At 43.9% G+C, this 18,069-nt stretch overlaps 1 protein-coding gene and 1 long non-coding RNA gene across 2 annotated transcripts in view; both read right to left on the reverse strand.

Moving 5' to 3' along the window:
- Nucleotides 1–11,256, reverse strand: part of adam12a (ADAM metallopeptidase domain 12a) — a 61,955-nt gene extending 50,699 nt beyond the window's left edge. Inside the window, exons 1-3 of the mRNA XM_071907766.2 lie at nucleotides 11,151–11,256; nucleotides 2,012–2,133; nucleotides 275–348 (exon numbers count right to left, since the gene is read on the reverse strand). Coding sequence (XP_071763867.2) covers nucleotides 275–348; nucleotides 2,012–2,133; nucleotides 11,151–11,256 — 302 coding nt within the window. The remainder of the gene's footprint in view (nucleotides 1–274; nucleotides 349–2,011; nucleotides 2,134–11,150) is intronic.
- Nucleotides 11,257–13,273: 2,017 nt separating this feature from the next.
- LOC139918532 (uncharacterized) lies at nucleotides 13,274–17,732 on the reverse strand. The gene is made up of 3 exons (XR_011784964.2): nucleotides 17,674–17,732; nucleotides 16,635–16,734; nucleotides 13,274–14,513 (listed from the first exon to the last, which is right to left on the reverse strand). It is a non-coding gene; the product is annotated as an uncharacterized LOC139918532 (long non-coding RNA).
- Between the last annotated feature and the right edge of the window lie 337 nt (nucleotides 17,733–18,069).

Below are 18,069 nucleotides of genomic sequence, written 5' to 3' on the forward strand. Positions count from 1 at the left end.
GTCGGTTTTCATCAATGTTTGGCTGACGTATTCAGGAACTTTTGTCTTTCAAGTCTTTGTTTCAGCAGACGAAAGACCAAAGCACACAGAGCGGTGCCATGCCCACACGAGCAGTGTGAGAGAGGAGTTCCTCCCTTTGCTGGCTGGTTTGTGTGACACACAGCTTGGCTGCAACCCCAGTTGTAGCCCCTGGGCACCGCATATGTCACCCATTTGTACTCCAGAAAGCACTGAATTCAAAGCTAAGCCAAGTTGGAATGGAGGGGACACTTACTCATTTTTCTCCAGTGCCAAGAGCAGCTGCTCACCTTCCGCTTCAATCAGGAACTTCAGTGATGCAGGGTGACCCTGAAGACACAACAGACAGGAGAGGAGATGAAAAAGATTAGTTCTGGAGTCAAGCAGACAGCCTTTTGATTGTAGAAAGATGTTAAATATCATCTCTGGTTGCTGTTCAAATATAGCAAGTAGTCTTGGTTAAATTAAAAAATCAAATCCTGCACTGTGTGCTGTGACAATAAAATAAAAAAAACCCCACATCAAATGGTTCTCAAAAACCTTTATTCCACTACTGACAAAACTTTGACTAAGCCACCCAGCACCAAAAGAAAACGTGTGCCGGCGACTGTTTTCAATTGATGAGAGCAGTCAGAAATCCTTATGAAGCCACTTTGTATCTTAGAACAAGAGCTGAGAGGATTAGCTTTATGGTTCTATTCCATTTGACATTAATCCTACAGAAAGCCACAAGTCTCAGCACCCCTGAGTTACAACAAAGTGAGCGGCCATGTGTCTCTGTTACAGTCAGAGGAAGTGGCACAGAGTCATACATCATCTCTGCCTATTGTGCTCTGCAACAAACACGGCTGCACATGTGCACATCGGCCCACACACACACACTATCACACACACGCACACACACATATACCACCACTCATCTTCTATCTCACTCCTCTCCTGTCTGTTGCACATGGGCACACCCACACTCAGACGCAGAAACACGAAAACGCAGATCCTCTGTCTCATATTTCCCATATCAATGAGCAGACACGCACACACAAAGACACACAAACACACACACACACACACACACACACATATACACATATCTGGGTCAACTCTGGCAAAGAGCACTGCTCTGGGTTAAGTCATCCATCACCCCCCGTGGAGCAGAATGTCTAGTGGATCATAAGGGGATATGGAAGCAGAACACTTAAGGTTTGAGGCAATATCATTGCACAAGCCATGTTGGGCTAAACTTCCTACTCATTTCAATTGGAACAGCTTTGGACATGGATGCTACATCCCCCGAACACATGTACACCCTGCCATTTACAGCTTTGAGGAAAAAAAAGATGCTACACTGCATGTTTTGGCTTGTTATCAGGGCAGAAATGTATCCACATATTGCCTATTTCTAACAAAATTCCACCTGCATTGTGAATACTCTGTCGGATTTGAATCTGAGTTGTTGTTTTTTTTTCCAGCTAACCGTATCCCAAAGAAACACACACCTTGTGTGTTTGGTTAAGCCAGGAAAACTAATTCACCAATGAATAGACTCAATAATAGAACTCGGAAATCCAAGCTGTGTTTTTAAGTATGCCTGGCAGCCATATACATCTTTTTTTTTTTCAACGTCTGGTGCTATTACACCACGCAGAGCCAAGGATCCCAGATTTCAAACATTTCATTAACATTCCAGAGGGCCGCACAGTGTTTCCCTGTCTCTCCTTCCTAAGATGCAGAACACATGTTCAGATTGTACAGCTTCCCATGTTTGAAATGTACTGAATTGAACACTTTGATTAGCCCTCAGAAACCACGGCTCGGAGGCAAAGACTGCTATTTCTGCCTGGCTGCATACTGTCCTACACACTAGAGCGGAGCCGATTCTTGGTACTGACAGATGGGAGCGTGATTCAATATATTAACAGCGATTCCCCTAATACAAAAATGTGATTAGACTGAATTTATTCATAATCATTTTGTGCTCTTTATTGTTCTTCACCTGGGATTTGAGTAGGCTGAGCGGTTTCCAGTCTTGTCCGACCAATAGGAAAGGTACTGTAGTCCCATAGTGTTTCTGCCTTGCTGTTGGTCTGTGTCGAACAGTCGTGCTCAAAACGTTTCCTGTGAAAGACAAAATAAATGCTATGTGAGAATGCATATGACACTTCAAAGTCATCCTCCTTCATTCAAATTCTCAGAGCATCTCTCAAGCCAGTCCATGTCCTTCTTTGTAGACACAAACGATAAAGATGGGAACATTTCTGAGCTGAATTTCCACAGACGACTCGGATAATGTATTCATCCCCCCCATTAAAAAGGCCTGAGCCTGCTACTTGTTAACAACAGCCCAACGCAACCTGACACCACAGCAGCCCCATAATAGAACGTGTCACTTAAACATAATCACAGTACTTGCATTTGATGGCTTTACTGTGCCACAGCATACAAATAATACACTTTGTATGTTTTATCCTTCATAACTAACAATTATCCACGCTGACAAAATAAAATGCCATCTCCAATACATGATATATCCTCGCCCATCCTGAACATCTGCTCACTTCCTATTTATAGGCTGTCAGTCCAGCGGAGCCCGTCTCCGCTGCCATACAGCCAGGAATACAATGCCACTAATCAACGCTCTCAGAGATCAAGGAACGAGAAACGTCAGCCTCTGTGGAGACCGTAACCACCCCCTTGCCACTCAAGCTGTTGCCGCTCATTTGCATAATTCTCCCATAATTCTTCAGGAGTGGAGAGTTGCGAGTAAAGGGGAGCTTGGGTTGCTGTTGTTGGTGCGATAACTCCTACCACAGGCCCAGTGTCCAGGCTGCAGTGCGGGGATTAGACTTAGCTTTGGGGCATTGTTCCCAGCATGCTTTTATCTCCCCTCTCTCCAAGTGCAGTGTTCTGACAGGGTGTTAACTGAGCCTCCAAACGGCCGGCGTTCCTCGGAGCTCTGCCGCGGTGCCAGTCATTCAAGAATATACTCGCCCCCGAATCCAATACCGACGTGCCCTAGCGTACCGCCCGGAGGCGAAGTGGCAGCAAAAAGAACGACCACTACCCCAGGTACCACACCACTTATAACTGTGACAGAGGCTGCAATCTCTCTCTGAAAAGTCGATCATGAACACAGAGAGGCTCGGAATCCAATACTGAGCCACTTGAGGACCTTGCTAACAGGGCTCCTGCAGTAATCAGCTCCCCTCGGCGGGGAAGCTATTTTGGAGCTTAGGTCTCTTACCAAAACAGTGGGGGTTGTTAGCACCATTTGTTTCAGTGCAAACATCCTAAATCAAATGTTTGCTTGTGTTTTTTTTCCCTCCACTGAAGCTCCATCAACCGTTTCGAAACAGCAGGAAAACAGTTTTTTTTTTTGTTTGAGTCTGATGCCAGTGGACTTGTGAATAGTTTGTGTGTGTGGTCTTGGCGCAAGTTAAGCGATGTTTTGAACTTCAAACTTTATTCGTTCTTAACTCTGTATTTCATTTCAAACACAGACGCAAACGCAAAACACACACACATCCATACACTCGTCAGAGATGCTTCCACTGTTACTATTACCCCCAGCTTCAAGGCTGCGTCCTCTCCCTCTCCATCCATGAGTCACCCAGCTAAATTGCTGAGTCTGCTTATTATCCAGCATTAATAACCCAGACCAGGCACTGAGCTCCCCAGCTGAGCTTTGTTCTGGTTTCTGCTCTGAGTAAACCTCCACTCTGGAGTTCATCACTGCAGCCGCTCCAGCTGATAGCACAGAGCCAGAGGTGACCAGCTCAGCAGTCTTCATCCAGCTCCGGCCCGATGATGAGAAGCAGGCGCCTGGCGAGGACGGGACGGCATCACACACACAACAGCGGGAGGAACATCCTACGCTCATTAGTCCTAGAAAAGTTGCACTGTCTAGAGGAGGAGGGAGGAGGGAGGAGGCGGGGTGTGCTGAGTAAGGGAATGCATGACAACCTCTGAGAAAAGCGGGGTTGCAATAAACACACACAGGGGCAAAACTGTCCAAACGGATGAGAAGAAAAATAGAGAGAAGTTTCTCATTTGACGGAGCGAGGTCAAGTCCACATTGAGGTCAGCCGGTTTATGAGCGAGGCGAACGCACACAGATGGAATGGCCATCACCTTTTTCTGTGGCGAGCCTCGCATCGGCTTTGAAGATGAGGTTCACAACCGTGCAGGATTTGGTGCTCTGACTTCAAAGTCTAGTTGTGAATGACCATTTTGTTAATGTGGTGCGCTAGGAGGTTTAATTCCCACTTATAAATGGCATTATATTAGTGGAAATAGTCTGCAGCCTCGTTCCTTTTCCACGTGCTTGGGAGAGACATTTGTTAAAGTTGGAGAGTAGCGGGGGCTGCGGTGCGCGGAGTGTGTAAGTGGCCTTTGTTAGTTAGAAAGTTATAAGAGCCACTAGAAGCATTAAGGGAGCGGTAAAAGTGGCACCAGGACCTGAAGCCTTATTTATATGTTCAATAAAGGAGAGTGTAAACAGAGGTCTTAATAAAGCCAAGCTCTGGCCATGATCAGCTCCCTTTATGCTCCAGTGTACACAAGGAGAGCTTGTGCCATTTATATTGCCTCAATAAAGTCAATGCTAGGTGGGGGGTTGGGGGGTCATTGTATGCCTGCGTACGTGGAAATCAGACGGTGTGTGTGTGTGTCTTTGTTTGTGTGGCTGAAATGTGATGCAGAATTATGAATGAATAAAGTATAAAGTTCAGCATCCTTTGGAAGCCTTGTTAAGAATACAATACAATCGACTCTGTATTGGCCATTCTTCTTCACGCAACTGGGAATTTTGTACATTTTGCTGTGTTGTTTCTGATTTCGACATATACATTACACACGGTAATATACCTTTGCACTGTATCACTGGTTAATGACATTGTTCACAGGCTTACAGCAGTAGTAGCATCTTCACACCAGCAGTCAGTTTACACACCAGCACTTCCTCATGGATTCTCATGGTGAATCACTGGCTGGGCCTGTCAGCCTTCTAAAACGAACGCATTCCTCCACTCTAGGAGCTGTTGGTCCCAGGGAACTGATGACCTTCCCCTTACTGGTCGGCTGTTTTAGCCTCAAGGCCACGGTCATCCCAAGATGTCTCCCATATGTCTTTTCTTACTGCCTTCTCATAGCTCTAGCCCTCCTCTCTCCCCTCCTTACCCTGTTGCTCCAAAACAAAGCAACAACTGTACAGCTTTATTAAACCCCAGAGCCTGCTTTTTTGCAACCAACAGCAATTCACTCCCTGACAGGCAACTGTGAAATAATGTATTCATAACAGTCTTTGCTTTTTCACCACAAATGGCATGCTGTTCTTTTCATCTCCACAGTTGATGAGGGCATGCCCCCCCCCCCCCCCCCCCCCCCTCGTGTGCAGAAGCCCCCCTTGAGATGGGATATATAGACTACACATGCATGCACATACAGGTAGAGAGAACTAATCACAACATCCTTGCCCAATGGCTGGCGGCGGAAAGGCACACAATGACACACTCCGGAGTCACTTTGACAGCAACTCTCTCCACTCTTGAAAATATGTCTGATTAAAAATGAAGAACAACGCCTTTGGCGTCTTGAAGGAGACTCTTTGACATGCAAAAACCCCAGAACATTACGAAAACAAGTGCGTGGGGGACGCACTTGAGACGATGCCAGCATTGTTTGACAGAGGGAGGACACTGTGCTTAGTTACAGCTCAGACCTTGGGAAAGAAATGGGCCTGAAACAAGAGCATGGAATCAATCAGAGCATTAAGTGTGATAAGTATGATTTGGCCTGCGTCAAGCTGAACTGTCTGTGAGGTAACAGGAACAATGAAGAAGAAAACATGAGTCTTTCCCCGGTGCCATATGGAAGTGTGTTATTGATGAAGCGGATCTAATAAGATGATCACCATACATCATTTCTTCTGCATCAACAGCTTCTATCCACAGCCATTCTTATTCAGATTTAGGGTATGTCTTTAATCAGAGCGCTGACTGGGCCGGAGACGCGATCCAGCAAAGCGTCTCAGCCAACTGTTGGTTCTGACATCAAACAATGGAAGAAAACTTGCTTGATATGTTCTTGAAAATGTGTCATGGCTATTATTCATTTAATAATGGCTGATTGACATGCACACCACGAACTCAATTTATCCCCAATCAGAGCGAGCAAATTATGCTAATTCAAACAGAATCATGATTGGGAATAGAATGATGAATGATGCTTTGGGAACAAGGCCCATCAGGCGGACGCCCTCTCATGAATGACCTTGCTGACAAAACAATGAACTCCGCCGCCCTTCCTCATCTCTCTCGCAAATCTTCTCTACTCCATCAGCTTCGCCTTCTTCCCCCGTTATTTGTTCTCCAGCCGTGGAGCAGGGTTCACAGAGATTACAGAGCAAAGGTGAAAAGTGGCTGGTAATCTTGGCCTGCCTCCACGGTAAACATCTGACCCAGTTAGGGGACGCTATGTCAACAGCCTGAGGGGTTACACAAGGAAACGCAGAAACCTGCGAGTGACATCATGGTAATACGAGTCCCCACAAACGGGGCAGGGGGTCCGCTTGAACGGCGTCAAAAGGTAGCAGTGTCCAGAGTTGTTCATGGCGGGATTTATTGGTGAACGCTGTTTTTTAAGAGCAGGGCTGATTTGGGGTCATAATCAAGCTGTTTAACACTGTGGCTGGTAAAAGTGCCATGCTCCCTCTACTGGTCAATAGCTCTTTTGTGCTCTCTCCCTCTCTCTCTCTCTCTGTCTCTCTCTCTCTCTGTGTGTGTGTCTCTCTACCCCCACCTTGTACACTGGACTCATTTACTGTCACACCAGCCTGATGTCAGCACATAATTATTCTATGGGAAATGGATAGTCCTGCCACAAAAATTCCCCTTGGCTCAGCAGGAGGTTAATGCTGTCCGAGAAACCGGTGCCGCTATGCCCCTGGCGGTGTGACACCTCCATGCCTCCTGTTGTGAGGGCCCCGCTTGATGCCTGGCATGGTGCCTGTGCGCCTGGCAACAAAGGTCAGAGTCTGAGAGCTTCTGGAGCAGAGCTGTGTGAAGGCCTGTTAATACGGTCCCGATGATGGATTTCATTTACGGGGCCCTGGAACTCCTCTCTGTCATGGGAAGCACATGTCTGGCACACAGTCAAGGTATAAAAAAAAAACAACAAAACCTCAAGCCCCACTAGAAAGAGAAAGGGGGGAGGCGGCTGCCATCGTCATAGGCCCCCGTATTTTTATGTACAGTACACAGCTGTGGCGGTGGTGGCAGCCATGTCATTACTTCAGAGACAGTATCTTTAAAGGTCACGTCCATGAACATAGGCCAAGGATTGTGACAGCAAAGAGTTCGATGAAACCGGAATCAATACAAGAACATCAATCAAGAGCTTCTATCCTTTTGTATCGGTGCGTGATGTTCTGGTATGGTCAGGGTTCTTCTGAAGACTCTGGTCTATGTGGAGCTATTTGATGTGCTGGTAGCTCCGCTTCACTTAAAAATACATCACAGGCCTGCCTCTGGAACATAAATCAGACAGAGGGAGACAACACGACTGGCAGCAGCAGAACTTTAGTTGTGCCAATTTGCTAGAAATCCACCCAGGTAGGAGTTGACCTGTCGTCTTCCTGTTAACAGGTCTGCCTAGTTAGCCAAAATACGTCCCTGCTCATCCTTTATCTCCGTCCAGGATAGCAAGATGAAATCTGGGAGGATGCTGTACGCCAGACTGGATGATGGATTATCTGCAGCTAGGCATATTGTTCTGTTTCAAGTCTCGGTGGGAGGCAGTGACTGCAGCAAGCACACACCTGGACATGGAATCTATTCACACTGGGCAATGCTTCCCGTAGTACTTACAATGTAGTATGTTAATTGGGAATTGGGATCGGCTCCCGTTCCCTTGAAATGCTCAATGCTCCATGCTTCCTAGCCAGAGAAGTTGAAATCTACACTTGTCCCGGAGTACGGTGTACTGTAGGGTGGGTCAGATGAGCCGAGGCTTAGCTCTGGCAGAATTACAAACAGGTAGAAGAAGTCTTTATCGTTTTCAGGTTGCAAAGTAGATGAATAAATTAACACTGACAACCTGAAAAAGTGTCATTCTTGTCATTTCAGTTTGGATCGTCTATAAAAAACACTGTGTGAAAAACACTGACAGGAAATCCACTGAGACTTTTCCTCATATACTCATCAACTTCAAACTCAATCAAAGCAGTTACTGTGGCTACATACTGAAAACAGAAATCTAAATTCTACTGTTTGACTAGTGCTGTCAGTTGCCTTCTACTTTGGAAACGTGATGATGTCACTCTGTGGGCCACAGTAAAGTGGTCAAAGAAACACACAGTAAAGTTCACATATTCAAACATCCATACTTTTTACATTACAATTCTGCAACCTTAAACCAGGTACAGAGAATGAGAATAGCTGTAGGAAAAGTATAATAAAAGCTTTTATTTTCTAACAAAATACTATGCTGGCCAACCATAACACAAAATAATATTGTTAAGTTAATTTCTGCAATACAATATCATTTATTCAATGTGGACTATCAGAACAACTAAAGTAAAGAATAATGTTATCCACTATGCCCCACCTAAGTTTGTACTGCAAAACAGCACACAATTGGCATGAATGAGTTTTTACGCTGCCAAGATTTTTTTTTAAAGTGGAACACTGATATGGTGGAACATGAACTAACCCAGATAGATTTGACACTGACTGGAGATATCTGAGCCAACTTGGCTTTCCGAGCAGACGAGAGAGAAGACGCACAGGGAGAGCTGTGTTGAGCTGAACTCTGACCTGTCTGGGTGTGAAAGTCCAATGAGAAAGCCCAGAGTGAGCGTTAGGTTTCAGCCGGCCTGTTAAACTTTTGGAGGGGGTCAAATGAGTCCAAAGCGGCTTCGAAGAACTTAACGCAACACATGTAGTGTCAGGCTGCGCGAGCACAGTCCAGCTATTTTCCTCCTCCTATATAAATATCCCACTGCGGAACAGCAACTGGTTGATCAATCTGCCTTGATGCCCTGTGACACATGGGTCTACTCTTACTTATCAGTCTCCCGGGTCTCAAATATCCTGAACAACTCATGTGGAAGAGCTGAATCCATTCATACTGAAAAGATATTAAATGCCTCTGACTTGAGATGGGTCACGTCACGGTGATATCGCCTCTCGGGGACGACGCTGTTTGCTAAAGGAATGTTCTACTACAGTCCAAAAATATATTCTCAGCTCAACTTTCATTTGTTTGAGTGTGCATCAAGCAAGCTGCTTGTGGCGCTTCAGGCAGAGACAGTCATGTTGGCTGAAGCAGCACAGCTGGCTAGTAAATACTGCCTGACACTAAGTGTGTCAACCATCAGAGGAAATCATTCACAAGGGATCCCCAGCTTGGACAGGAACATGCATAAAAGAGACAGGGAGAATGAAACCGACAAGAAAGCTCAAGGAGAGGCCCCATTAAAAATGTATGCAAACATGACATCGCATGGAGCTGAGCTCCTCTGTCTTCTCTTGCTAACCTTGGATTCCTGACAGCACATCAGTGCTGGGGAGACAGAGAGAAAAAAGCCCACAGTCTGGAGACAGAGCAGGGGCTCATAAAAGGGAGCACTAATGATTTCCACTCATTTTGCTTTAACATGAAGTCAGGCACCACGCTGCGTTTAACAGCGCTCGGCTACTTCAGCCTGCTTAAATTTAGCCCTGTCTCCACTGGGTGTTTATAAGCACCTGTTCACACTGCTCTCCCCATGGGCATCCATCCCAATCAGGACAAATGACCCCCAACCAGGTAAATACTTCCTGCCAGTACGGATCCGTTCCCGCTCCCACAGCCACACACAATCGGCTTGATAATGACGGCTGGTGATGAGTGTGAACCCAGGGGAAGGGACACATCAAGGCCATCTTCTGATCACGATGAACTGCTGCTGAATTAATGAATACTTCCTGAGCCTTCAATCCGCGTTTCAGACATTCGCTTGTGCTCGTAATTAATTCCCAGGATCCCACGGTGCCGTGACTGGCGGTGTGTTTAGATGTAAAAGGTATCTGCAGACACCGACCCTGCTTGGCAGCTCTTAAACTCACCACTGCTTCATACTCTATGAGGCAGGCAGCCCTTGTTGCTGCTCAAATTCAACACTTAACGCTGATGAGTGGGAGACCTCATGAGCCCAGAGGGTTGTGATCTCAGTGTCATGCACACACACACACACACACACAAACACACACACACACACACACACACAAACACACTGTGACAGCACATTTGAACATTTCCCCTGACTGATCCAAGAAGCAGCTCTTTTGATTTGTTGCTGGGATGCCACCAACATAATTACAGTGTACAGGTTTCACTAAAATGATAGACGACTCAGATCTTTGGTCTATCAAGGCTGCTAAAGTAAAATTTGATTATTATTTTATTTGTGCCATGATGTAACAGTGTGGAGAAGTCCTGGAATTCATCAATAATGGATAAATTGAAGGATGATTGAAGCACCAGTGAAAGTGCTATCACCAATTACCAAAGAGAGCTTCAGCATCATCAAATATACAGCTTCTCCTCTCCTGTGAGGCACACTGGGGTGAACACCATGCTAATATTTTATGTTCTACAATTCGCAGATCTATGGGAGAAGATGAGTGAAAGCCATGAATATGGGGAGCCATGTTTACGTGGAAGATATCTAATTCTGCCCAAACATGTGTTATAGATCTGTACGTCTGGTGTACTAACAAGGCTTTCATAAAACATGATGTAGCCAAAACAGCCAAAGGGGAGACATGAATGAAGAATGGGCAGTCTGTCTTTGTCAATTAGCATAGAATAGAATAGAATAGAATAGAGTACAGTAGAATAGAGACATAACAGGCACACTGTGTGCCTACAGTGATAGCTGCACATAATTTTAAAATAAATAGAACAAAAGCTTGTTTTTACATTGAAGTCATGTGAAAAGTCATGCCTTTAAATGAGAATGATATTCATTCAGTAGTGAAGCAACCAAGCAAACAATTCATCTGTTTCACTTTTCCGCATCAGATTCAATAGTTATTTTGTGAATGTATACATAAAGAAGAAAAGAAGACTGCCAGCTTCACCTCTTCTCTTACCTTCAGAAGATCTGGAGCGCACATTGTCACACACGCATATAGTGACTGATAAAGCCTGAAGTGCCGTCAGAATCACAAACTTCAGACTCCGGCGCCGGTGGTTCATGATGCCCGGCAGAAGGATGGACGGACTGGCCAACTGTTTCACTGCAGCGCAACCATCATATAGTTACAGTTCAACAACAGCTGATGTGCAAGAGCCCGAAAATGACTTCCTGAAATATGATCAAGTGTATGAGAGGAGCGTTAGGAAATCCCGAGGACCCGCTGTTCCAACTCCGCGCACTTTCCCATTCAGTGATGTCCAAGTGAGCTCGCCTTGCGTAAAAGTGAAAAGGAGGAAAATCAGACGCAAGCGATGAAAACATTGACAAAAAGACGATTCACTGTGTTATTCGCACACTAGAATGACATCAATTCCAGGGCAATTACTGGCGAGAAGTGTTGTCTTATGAGTAGGGACCATGTGCTTCATTGAAACGCTCCGCGAGGTCCTAAAGCCGCCTCGAGCGCTCGTAACCAGTGGATGACCAGTATCAAGCTAGCAAGAATCAGGACAATACAACTTCCGGTTTTGCTTTCAAAAATAAAACCCTTATTGGCGACTATGTTGCAACGTTTTTGAATAGTACTAACAAACGGCGTGAAAATAGCCGACATTTAGACTCTACAGCTTAAATTAAAACGCAATTGATGTTTTCTTCCTCAAAATGTCCCTTTCACAGCATATGCACTAAGCTGTCATGTAGGCTAATGCAGGTCTTTCCAAAAATTACAAATAAAGACTCAAGCACACATAGCCTACCAGAGAACGTGGAAGAATGTCTACTACCTTCAAAAAGTCAATTTTAACCCACAGAACATTGTTCCTAGTGGTTGTAAAATAATGCCTCAAGGATTAAGTGTCAAGCCGGCCTTTTATTTTGAAGGCAAAATCACCTAATTTCCGCTCTTAGTCTCGTTAAATGTTTGCGAGCTTGACGCAGTTCAATGGGCGCACACCCATACAGTAGCCCACATTGACTGTAAATAAGATTTGAATAATATATGTCAGACATAACCCTCACTCGCAAACGTAGCCTAATTATGGAGGCATGTTTTATTCAGTTACCGTAAGAGACGGACTTGAAAGCACTTATGGGGAATTTGCAGAAGTAGCCTACATCTCATGCCGATCTTGAATTCATCCAGGCTCTTATCATTTTGGCAGCTCGCAAAAAATAGGCTACGTTGTCCTCTGTTTATGGGGTTTATATACTGCAAAGTGATTTATGTTGAACAAATTTGCAAATATTTAAAATATCTGCATCAAATGTATTCATAATGGTGTCAAACAATCAAATAATCTTAAATTATGTATTTCATTGAGGCATTATGGTGCACAGCAGAGAGCTAGTTTGACTACTCAAATGATGTAGTTCATCATTATGGACATAACCCGTTCAAGCACTATATGGCTGTGTGATCTTCAGTGTCTGCACTGCGCAATGCACCACATAGCCAACTGGGCTACTTTGGAAGGCAATGCAGGCAGAAAACAGGCAGATGTCCACGGGCAAGTGGGTTGCTGAAGGCTTTTCTTCCTACAGGAGAACATTAAAGTAGCATTCCAGAGATGCTCCCAGCACGAAGGCTTACAGTAGAGTCACATAAACACTTCCTACTGTTGGCTTCCACTGTTTGAAATGGTGACTAGATGGTGCAGCACAGTGGTGTCATGATGCTCAGAAGCCTCGCATCTCAAAACTCCTGAGTCAGGATCAAATATGAATGAAAACAAAAGAACCTTCAGCAGTATTGCAGATAGTGCTGGAGCTCAACAGTGGGCCATGGCATACGATAGAAAGCTGATCATTCACAGGCTGTGAACCAAGGGATGAGGAGGGGAAGATGATATTTCAGGAGCAGGCAGAGAATTCCATTATGCCTCTGTTATAATGTTAATGCAACATGACAAACAACTTTTCACAACATTGCTTGGAGACAATTTTTGCAGTCACGTTTTAAAGTTTTCTGAGTCTGATTGTTAACAAGATAAAACACGACTCAATTATAAAATACATATACTTGAAGTAAAAAGCATTTGAATACATTTTATATTACATCGCATTTATATTACAGTGCATAGTTAAACATTCTTTGAAATGAGTCCAATGGAAAGAAAAAAACTGAAAAAGAAAGCAAACCTTGAATGGAGAAAGCAATGCACACAGTAAATATCCTCCTTTGGATTGTATTATCTAAAACCATTTTAGAAAGAAGGATGAAATAATTATCAACATGAATGTGCATGTGCATTCACATGACACAAGTAGCAATCCATGTCAATATCTTCTCAAAGACATTTATGCTAATTTAGAATGGATGGAACAGCTGGACTATGAAAGTACACCAATTTAAAGACTAATGAGCAAAATCACAATTAAGAGTAATGAAAAGAGGGGTTGCTATGTTGTGGATTATTCCAAAAATAAATATTCACACATCTCACTTTTGATTTATGCCCAGCTCCATCATGTTGTTCAGCAGCACTCTGGGCACGTTCACGGTGGATCATAACACACAAATCTAAATCCGCAATGGCAGCTCGTTCCATCATGAGACAAAGACAGAGACAAAGGCGCCATTCAAATCGGCACTGTCCATTAACAGGGCATTTCCAATGAGAGGAGGTCACATTCCTCCAACTCACTGTTAATAGCTGGCACTGAATAATGGCAGAGCCCACTCCAGTCTTCCCTCTGCTTGTAGTCTGACCTAGCCTTTATCAGTTGCATAATGAGGACAACGGTTGAAGACTGCTCTGGATGGGCCTATGAAACCTAATGAATGATGATGTCTTATATCACCGCTTCACATCACATGAGACCATGTGAAAGCGACTGTATGAGGATAGCAGTTCTTTATCTTGCAGTGAGAGGTTACTGTTTATCCCACTGCATGAACTCTTCTGGAGAGAACGGCAACCAGAATCAGATTAAAACAACATGACAGTGACAGACAGCATACAATATACTAGTTCTGATGTTATGTGATAAGAGTCTCAGTCAGTGTGCTCATGAAGTGCAGCATGATGTTTTGATTATAGCCAATGTGACATATGTTACAGCAGAACACCGAGACATGATTTCATACATTCAGTTTCATGCCATCTTCATTTGTAATGGCAAAGACTTGATGTCATGAAGTACGCTGACATTCACATTCATATTCAGCACCGACACAGTGCTGAATTCACTTTGTCAATCTGTGGTCTGTCATGCAATGCAAAATGCATGGGCAAAGAAAAGGCATCTCATGGTGAAGCTCCATCCTGAGAGTCATTCAGTTGTTGCTCCTTTGAAGAATCTGATCCAACAGTTTCTGCAACAAGAGCACAAACACACACTCAGAATCTATGATGGAATGATGACCACAGATCACCATCCCATTCCCCACAAGACCCATGTAGTCATTTTGCTTTGCAGACAGATTGAAAACACACACCCTCCTCCCCCGCACACAGACATACACACACTCACACATGCACTCAGATGGGAGTCAATAGCCCGTACGAAGCCAGGCCTCTGCTCCCCTCGCAGCCACGCCATTCAGGTTTCCAGCTCGCCTTCCAGGATCTGCTGGAACTGTGGCATGGCCCGCTTCCCTGTGTTATCTACTACAGCAGCAGTGTGGGTGGAGTGGCTGTGTGTGGGCACCCGGGCTCTGTGTCTGCAGCTTGACTGAATGGTGGCACTGCACTGTAGCTCTCTGCCAGTGAAGGGCCTTTTGTTCCGTCAGGAACACTGGCCTCATACACTCCGCACAATGAGACTGTTCACGGTTTCTCTCCATAACGAGAGAGAGGGAGAGAGAGAGAGAGAGAGAGAGAGAGAGAGAGAGAGAGAGAGAGAGAGAGAGAGAGAGAGGGAGAGAGGGAGAGTGACAGAGGAAAAGAGAAAGAGAGAGGGGGAGGGAGTGAAAGACAGAGCCTAGAGTTGCCCAATCAAATTCCATTCTTTAGAGGGTGATTACTGACCATGCAAACACAACACAAAAAGATTATACAAGTCAAAATAATTGCTGATACCAACATCACGCTTAAAATGATTGTGGCTGTGAATTATACTTTTTTTTTTTTAGATCAGCCTTTCTCATCAATCTCCTGGAAGAGGTGCAAGAAAAGTGTAAATGTTTGATAGCAGTGACCTCTAGTGGATTAATAAACTCATTGTTCCTGAGTGAAGTTCTGTGAAAGTCCAGAAAAAAAAAAAGCAAAAAGAAAAGAAAAGCCAAAAAAAGACTAATGTGGCTGCCTTAAAAATAAGCAGGACTGACATTTATTAATATTTCCCATCTTTCCATCTTAGACCTATGCTGATTTTCTTTGCCAGAGTGACTTACAATGAGTATACAGCAGCATAACCTTCAATTCCTGTATCACCTCCATTACAAGTAACAACCAATAGTAAGTAGTGCAAGGGTCAGAGTCATAGTGTCCTGACAACAGATTTAACTAAATATTCCTGTGACCCTAAAATGATCATTGTTACAACTCACAATCTTGGGGTATATGATTTCAACCAGGCATTTCAAGTCCAAAAAGCAAAACCGATTGAAAAACATTCATTAATCTACATGAAATATGTTGTTTTGACTTAATATAAGGAGGAGGTACTGTGTTTTTGTTACATAAAAATGTACATTTCTGCTTCCAAAACAACCAAAAAGTTATGGTAAGTCCCGAGCATAAACATTAGACTGTGCTGTTGTCACTGGCTGAAATCCCACCAGCAAGCCTTCTCCAACCTGCCAATTTCAATAGAAATCGAAAAATGCGGAAACACACATCCCATCCCTTGTCCTCTCTTCCTAAGGTCTGTGTGTTAAAGTCATTAAGGTTCAACCCCCGGTCTCCCACACAATGCCAGGCTTTTCAATTAACCATAATGGAGGCTGCAGATGATTTAAAACCATTATTCTCAACAGCTGTACTGCTGTGAGGAGAGCAAAATCTTTATTGTAACTATAGCCCTTTAGTGTAAGCCATTACTGAAAAATGTTGCACCCTTTGCAAGGTTTAATTGAGCTTGGAGGAGAAAGGTGTGCTATTACTTGCTCAATTGCCTGTGGGTCATATACACAATTAATGTTCTGTTCAGTGTCTCATGCACGCACTTGTTAACACTCTGGATAGCTGTTTGAAGCAATTTGCTTGTAATGCATATTGTTATCCCTCACTTTTCAATGATTTAGTCATTCAGTGTTTCATTTCAGCGTGCATATTTATTTATAGCGGCCTCAACCAGCTCCAAACATGCAGGTCTGGCGCTTAAATAGAAAGAGATGACCACTGCAGCATATGGATCAATGATGACACAGCAGCATAGAAACACATCTGTTTGCACTATAATAAAAGATTGATTTGTCTGATTGTGTTTTTTTTCCATTTTCTGTATTCATTTATGTTTGGTTTCACAGAAGGACATACAGGCCAGATATTACCTTTTTGAAAAGCTCCACTCGCTGTCTGTTGGTCAAACACGCCTCCCTCTTCTTCTCTTCCTCCTTTTTCCTCTTCACCTCTGGAAGCGTGCTGTAGACTCTGTCAACATTTATCATTGTTGTTAGAGTTGGTGGCAAGGGGAATTGGAGAGTTCATACACTACCAGTCAAAAGTTTGGACGCACCACATTTCTGTTTGTTTTTACTATTTTCCACATTCTAGAATAATAGTAAAGACATCAAAACTATGAAATAACACAAATGGAATTGTGCATTAACTATCATATTAGATTCTTTAGCCGCCCTTTGCCATGACGGAAAGGCAAAGGCTTTGGAAAGAAATTCATACATAGGCATCAACACAAACATAGTACATTCAATCAGGTGTGTCCAAACTTTTGACTGGTAGTGTATTCAAAATGCTATATATCTATTTTTCAAAAACGTGTATCCATTATCCAAACACATAATTCATCAGCCAAGAATTAAGTCACTTACAGCCTTTCAAAAAGTACTATAGTTCTTTAATGGTTGGTTTTAATAGGGTCATTTTGTATGGCGTCATAATTTTCAAATAGTGGACATCTAATTTTGGAATGAAACTCTCCAATTCTAAATGGCACTTTTGGCAGAACTGAAACACAGGTGAGCGGCATCTGGCACGGCCATTGGCTTCCTCAGTCAGAAGCCATTCAGCTGTGCATCACCGGCTTGAGACACCATCATATATCCTCGGATGCAACCGCAGTCTCACACAACACTCTAACACAACACTCTAACACAAGCCTGCCTAATCAATGGGAGGATCTGCCAGCAGGGAAAATAAACAAGTGTGGCAAGGGAAAAAAAAACAAAAAAAAACATAATTAGAGCAACAGGGTTGGCAGGGAGACACGGGCGGCATATTTTGTACGGCGATGCCAGCGATACAGGGCCTGCCTTCACACTTTGAAAGAGATATGAGGTGATAAGGATGAATATGGTTACAAAGAAGAAGCATCTGACAGCGTGCCAAGGCAGAGATTGAGATGGAACTCACCGCTTGGATCTGAGCTGCATCTCCTTCCCAGTAATGGCTCTATCTCTGGGTTTGAAAAGGTTATCTGGAAACGGGAGTACGTACACACACGCACACACACACACACACACACACACACGCGCACACACAATGCTGATTGAGTTGAGGACTCAACGGCATGGCAGTGAATCACTCTGGCTTTTCCTGGCGTCTGAAAAGATTGACAGCCTCCTCTCTTATAAGACAAAAACCACACTGCAACCTCCAGCATTTTCTGCTGCTTGGAAATAACAAGATTTGTTTTTTTGGTTTTTGTTTGATCGGGACATCAAATCCACTCTATAAGTATTCCATTATTCAAGAGTTCCCAGCCATATTTAACACCGATAGGGTATTTTCCTCTGAGAATGTTTTTAT

This window comes from Centroberyx gerrardi, chromosome 20 (genome assembly GCF_048128805.1).
Source record: "Centroberyx gerrardi isolate f3 chromosome 20, fCenGer3.hap1.cur.20231027, whole genome shotgun sequence".
Classification (NCBI taxonomy): Eukaryota; Metazoa; Chordata; class Actinopteri; order Beryciformes; family Berycidae; genus Centroberyx; species Centroberyx gerrardi.